The following is a 6,443-nucleotide window of genomic DNA, read 5'->3' on the forward strand; positions in this document are numbered from 1 at the left end:
ACTGCTTATGTGTGGATTTCCAGTGTGAGGAAGAACAAAACCCTACAAAAGTCTTGATGGGAAGCTTTATCAAAATGGAAAGTTAAGTTAAGTTAAGCCTAATCCTGAAAGTGGAGAGGGTCTCTGCCTCCTGAATGTAAACTGAAAGCTGAAGCTAAAGCAGTCAGCAAAGTGCTCTGAGGTGATACTGCACTGTGAGGTCTTTCAGATAAGATGGGGCCTGATTAATCAAAAGTTTGGATGTGAGCAGAAGGTTGTTTGAGTTTAATCATAGTTTATGTTAAAATACACATTTCATAATGTTAAATGCATTAAAATGCATTGACCTGTTAACATGTGGTAAATATGTAGCAAGCTTCACTGACATTACCTGGATTACCAGTGTTAGGAGACAGCATCACCACGTCCATCTCCGACACTGAGAAACTCTTAATGGGGAAACTGTTTACCCCCTAATGGATAAACAGCGGATTAAAGTATGAAGCTATCATTATAGGGTCTTTACCTTATAATGTAAAGCACCCTGAGACTGTTGCTGTGATTTGGTACAGTACCTGAAGTGAACTGAATTCAGTGGGTCCTGCTCAAGCATCAGCTGGAACCACCAACACAGCTGCTCTCTTTGGTAGTCATTTTTGATGTGTGTACAACCTTCGTTATCTGAGATTACAGACGTCTCTTTAAGATGAAGTGATGTGTTGATGGTAAAAATAAGAACATTACTGTTATTTCAAAGCTTTAATGAACTTTGAATTATTTCATAATTCCTTTATGTGTCACGCTACTGAGTCTGTGACTCAGTGTTTTGTGTTCATTGGTTAATTATTGTTATTTGGTTCTCTTTGTTTTCTGCTTGTGTTATATTCTTAGTTCCTAGGTTTCTGTCACTTTGCCTTCCCCGTGTTCCACGTCTAGTCACTCTTGTCTCCATGTTCCCTCTGTCTCCGCAGTCACTCTTGTCTCCATGTTCCCTCTGTCTCCCCAGTCAGTCATGTCTCCATGTCTAGGTGTAAAGTCTGTCTTTGTGAACGTCTCATGTCTCCTGTTTTATTTTGATAGTCCTTGTGCTGTGTTCCAGTGTATCTAATTTCGCTTCCCCTTGTCTCATTATGTCTGATTAGCGCCCAGCTGTGTTTCCCTCCTGTTTCCCTTTCCCTCGTTACTCCCTTGTGTATTTAAGCCCCGCGTTCTCCTTTGACCTTTGTTATGTTGTACCACTCCATGTGCTGTGTGCGATGTCCTGTAACCCACCGACCCCCAGCGCTGTGTTTACCAGTGTTCTAGTTTCCTATTTAGGTTTTGTTTGTCTCTTGTTTTTGCTACAGCACAATAAAAGCTGCGTCTTTGAGTTCATCCTTCTGTGTCCATGAGTTTGTGTCCTCACCCTGCCCACCACAGTGCCAAACCTTGACGTTATTAAGCTCTATCTTGGAGAAACACACATTTGATTAACCTTTCATATGTGTTGGTGGAGGAGATATTGTGTTATCCCAGAGTAGCTGACTTTTACAAGCAGAGGAAGGGCACGAGACTTTTCCCTAGCTGTGCGTTTCCATATGAAGGCCAACCAAAACCAGTTCACTCAGGATCTCACAGGAAAATCAAACTAGAAGTCAGAGAAACACAGTTTATTGAAAACTTTAAAAAACAAAACACACACATATCCAAACTTCTCCTGTTGGGTTTACACAAATCCCTGAGCCAGTCAAAAATGTGCTACTTCCAGTGTGGTATCCCAGCTTTTGCCAGAGACAGGATTTAAGAAGGACGCATAGAATTGAACCCTGATTAGAAATCTATAGAAAAGGGAAGAACAACAGAGCCCCAGTTAACAGCTAAAAGTGAAAACATATGAACTAATCAGCGTATTGCATAGATGCATGCCGAGTGGCAGCAACCTTTTCTCCCTTCTTATGGGTTATGGCATTAGTGAAACGGGGTCGCTACACAAATTTTCCAGTGTGCAGGTTTACTGTTGTGGAGTGGTGTATTTAAACCCTAACAAAATCCTTATCAGAGTCTAACAATAAGTGTAAGTGAAATAAAAAAAAACACAAGAAAGCACAGAAAATGAAGGTCTTGAAGGAACCGAACCATGATGTGCTTTTTAACAAACTGACTGATTGTGACAGCAACCCTCCAACTTCCTGCACATGTTTCATACTAATGCAAAATGACACCTGATGAGTAACTGTGAGAATCTGGTGGCATCTTACAAAACTGCATTAATTACACTCCAGGATGACGTTTACCTTCCAGAAAAACTCGACTTCCCTTTGCAGCTCCTGGCCCATGAACTCAAACTAAAGAGATAGATCTTTTAAACTAAACAAACATAAATATTAATATTTTATTTTATTTTTAACAGCTTTTAACTTTAGTTTATAGCCTGTCTAACATCACTCTAGCAAGAATCTCCTTGGAGTCTCTATAAGGATTCTGACCACTGAAAACTAAGTTCCAGGGTCCGCTCATCAAGGTGTCGTGGAGTTGAAGGTCGGTGCCCACTCAGGGTATGTATCCAGCGAAAACAGAGGAATTCCCCAAGTTGCCATGGCCAGCAAGAGGGAGAGGACTCCGATCGTGTTGACACCAAGCCCCGCCTTCACCTGCAGCAGACATGATCAGACACGAGGCTTGCAGTCAAGGATGAATGTTATACAGATGTTTCTTGTGAATTATGGCCAGCATACATTTAGTGAAAGAGTTATTTTTAATGTCTGCTTCTCTTTTCTTATCAAAGAACTCACCATATCCATGATAGTGATGTGTCCATAGGCATACACCACAGCATTGGGCGGGTTGGACACTGGCAGGAGGAAGGAGAAGGATGTGCACAGGGTGGCAGGGATCAGGATGTACAACGGGTTGACGTGTATGGCCTCGGCCTGAAGCGAGAACAATCTTCATAAAGCGCTTTGAGTGCTCAGAGTAGAAAAGCACTATATAAGAACCAGTCCATTTGATAATAATTTCACTAATTTCATAAATTAGTGAAATAACAGTCTCTAGTGTTCCATACACAGTAGTGTCACTGATGCTGACTAGCTGGAAATAAACCACTTGTTTTGTGGCAGGTCAGACAAAAAAGACTGTATGTTAAAGATGGAAATAGCCAACCTGACATCACCCTTTTATTTGGGAATTCAGTGTTGGCTACAGTGGCTTGCAAAAGTATTCGGCCCCTTGAACTTTCCCACATTTTGTCACATTACAGCCACAAACATGAATCAATTTTATTGGAATTCCACATGAAAGACCAACACAAAGTGGTGCACACGTGAGAAGTGGAACGAAAATCATACATGATTCCAAACATTTTTTACAAATAAATAACTGCAAAGTGGGGTGTGCGTAATTATTCAGCCCCCTGAGTCAATACTTTGTAGAACCACTTTTGCTGCAATTCCAGCTGCGGCACTCGAAAATCTGTCAAGTGTTTAGTACGACTTTGCTAAGCTACGAAGCCGCACCGCTTGATGGATTGTTGGAGCGTTACGGCTATCGTAGGCGGAGCCTCGCGGAGTGATACGTGCTGTGCTTCAACATAATATTACCGTATTGTGTGTGTATAACCTCTTTTTAAGTTTTGTGGATATTATACATGGTTATGCTGAGGATATGTCGGCCAATTTCCACTGGAAATGCCTTTTGGTTAAACTGTCAGCAAGGAATTTGCATTTGCATGTAAATAAAACAGCTGCTTGTTTAAGTGAAAATACATTGATGTTGGTTTGTTTTTTGCACTAATAAAGTTGTGGAGTTGTAAAGTATTTTTTTGTAGTTTAATTATATCGTTATCGCAAATTTTCAAATGTATATCATGATAAATATTTTTGGTCAAATCAACCTGCTCTAGTCCCGTTTGCAGTTTGCCACAAGCCATGTGGGGGACACAGCAAACATGTGGAAGAAGGTGCTCTGGTCAGATGAGACCAAAATGCAAAACGCTATGTGTGGAAAACTAACACTGCACATCACTCTGAACACACCATCCCCACTGTCAGATATGGTGGTGGCAGCATCATGCTCTGGGGGGGCTTCTCTTCAGCAGGGACAGGGAAGCTGGTCAGAGTTGATGGGAAGATGGATGGAGCCAAATACAGGGCAATCTTGGAAGAAAACCTCTTGGAGTCTGCAAAAGACTTGAGACTGGGGCGGAGGTTCACCTTCCAGCAGGACAACGACCCTAAACATAAAGCCAGGGCAACAATGGGATGGTTTAAAACAAAACATATCCATGTGTTAGAACGGCCCAGTCAAAGTCCAGATCTAAATCCAATCGAGAATCTGTGGCAAGATCTGAAAACTGCTGTTCACAAACGCTGTCCATCTAATCTGACTGAGCTGGAGCTGTTTTGCAAAGAAGAATGGGCAAAGATTTCAGTCTGTAGATGTGCAAAGCTGGTAGAGACAGACCCTAAAAGACTGGCAGCTGGAACTGCAGCAAAAGCTGGTTCTACAAAGTATTGACTCAGGGGGCTGAATAATTACTCACACCCCACTTTTCAGTTATTTATTTGTAAAAAATGTTTGGAATCATTTATGATTTTCGTTCCAGTTCTCTACGTGTGCACCACTTTGTGTTGGTCTTTCATGTGGAATTCCAATAAAATTGATTCATGTTTGTGGCTGTAATGTGACAAAATGTGGGAAAGTTCAAGGGGGCGAATACTTTAGCAAGCCACTGTATGTTGGCTTTTTGGAACCAGAGGCTGGCATTTACAGACGAGAGAGAGCGGGCAGCTCATTGTGTCAAACGTGGTTAGCAGAGTATGTCCACAGTCGCACATATCAGGTAATTAACACTTAGAAATTTGCAAGAAACTACGCAAAAAATTGTGTGAAAAGTTTGTCCTTGAAGAAATTGATTTAGAAAAAAATGAAGTTGGTGTCAAGCGATGAGCTGGTTTAGTGGACGCTCATATTCAAGACAAGCAAAGCTTCGGTCAACGGGTCTGTAGGATGGCAACTGCTTATCCCTTAGTGGTTTGTTGGTTAGCTACAGTCAAAGAAATTAGGGTTAAAGGGAGGGACCGTAAACTGAGGGACTCCTCAGTGTAAGATAAACGAAGATTATTTTCAACTGTGAATCATGCAAAGCTACTCTAGTAGACTGAGAGAATCAAATTTTCCGCAGATCTGTACAATATAAAACACTGAACTAACCAGAGGAGAGAGAATGGGGAGGAAGATGGTGATGGTGGCGGCGTTGCTGGTCACTTCTGTTAGCGTGGTGACAATGAGACAGGCAATTGTGACTGTTGCTAAGACCGGGAGGTCGCCCAGAGGTGTCATCAGCCTGGCCACCCACAAAGAGAGACCTGACTCCTGCACACACAAACAAACACACACGTTAAGCAGATTTTATACCAGCTTTAATGTATCTAACAGTTCTTTTTGTTAAACTAAGGGACAGGTCAGTTCTTTCAACTTCTGAAGAGACTAGTTTCTTTGGCTCACCTTTTCTATACATCATGTTGGTGTAGACACTATAAAAGATGGACATAGGTACCTGTGGTGTGATTGAGACACGGCGGGCCCAGAGGTTGCTCTTTAGAGTCATCTTTATTATAAACGGCTGCAGCTCTCGGCTGTCAGACGCTCATTCATCACACTACACTTACAACAACTTACACCTCTGCTTCCCCATGTTTTAACACTGGGGGTGCCCCGGTACCATTACATCAACCACTGGTTTCTGAAGGCCCATTTTGAAGATTTGACATGACGTTTGTGGACACTTGACCAGATGCGATGAGGACGTGCTGGTCTGACAGTGAAACCATTTGTTCATTAGTTAATGATTTCAATTTTAGACAAATCATAGCCAATAAATTTCAGAAGGTTGATTCTGTTCATCTGGACGTGGTGTTTTCAGTGGGAGAAACATTTCGTCACTCAGGGAGGAACGCTGGTTTAAGTGGGGAGTCAAGGAGACCATTTAGGTGAAAGGGAAAAGACCATCTCTGAATTGAGGAGGGGGCCTAAGGGCACATCTTTGTGATTGCAGCCGTTCCCTAACTCTCTGTGAATGGTACTCATGGACAACGATCAGTGATCTTTGATCAATGGTTGTTGATCGATGGTCATGACAATTTGCATATTAATGGTCAAGGAACTGACCTCACAGCTTATTGTTCATTCAGTGGTGCTAGTTTCAGTTATCGTACAAATGTACTGGTCATAAGGTTGGAAACCTGCAGTCAGCTGAGACTGAAGAAGTCATTTGGATGAGTAATGAATAGGGATGGGTACCGGTGTTCTGACATAAACGGTAGTAACCAGACCGAAGAGCAGCGCACATTTCTGTGCTTTTCTTTTTTTTACTGAGATGTCATACACTTTGGATTCTAGCCAATCATTTTACCTTTCCGAGGATAGTAGGCGGGCCCAGGTACGTACGTTCTTTTAGAGCAGAGCTACAGATTAAAAATGCCCAA

The 6,443-nt window shown here is 42.1% G+C and overlaps 1 protein-coding gene across 2 annotated transcripts in view; it reads right to left on the reverse strand.

Annotated features, from left to right (window-relative positions):
- Positions 1-1,622: 1,622 nt before the first annotated feature.
- Positions 1,623-6,443, reverse strand: part of LOC102298675 (solute carrier family 13 member 1) — a 17,411-nt gene continuing 12,590 nt past the window's right edge. For both annotated transcript variants that reach the window (XM_014338469.2, XM_042226802.1), the window contains 3 exons: positions 5,170-5,331; positions 2,751-2,888; positions 1,623-2,609 (listed from right to left, as the gene is read on the reverse strand). In XM_014338469.2, coding sequence (XP_014193955.1) covers positions 2,475-2,609; positions 2,751-2,888; positions 5,170-5,331 — 435 coding nt within the window. In that variant the 3' untranslated portion in view covers positions 1,623-2,474. The remainder of the gene's footprint in view (positions 2,610-2,750; positions 2,889-5,169; positions 5,332-6,443) is intronic.

Source organism: Haplochromis burtoni, unplaced genomic scaffold, assembly GCF_018398535.1.
Source record: "Haplochromis burtoni strain Fernald_Lab_line unplaced genomic scaffold, NCSU_Asbu1 Contig_229, whole genome shotgun sequence".
NCBI classification, from domain to species: domain Eukaryota; kingdom Metazoa; phylum Chordata; class Actinopteri; order Cichliformes; family Cichlidae; genus Haplochromis; species Haplochromis burtoni.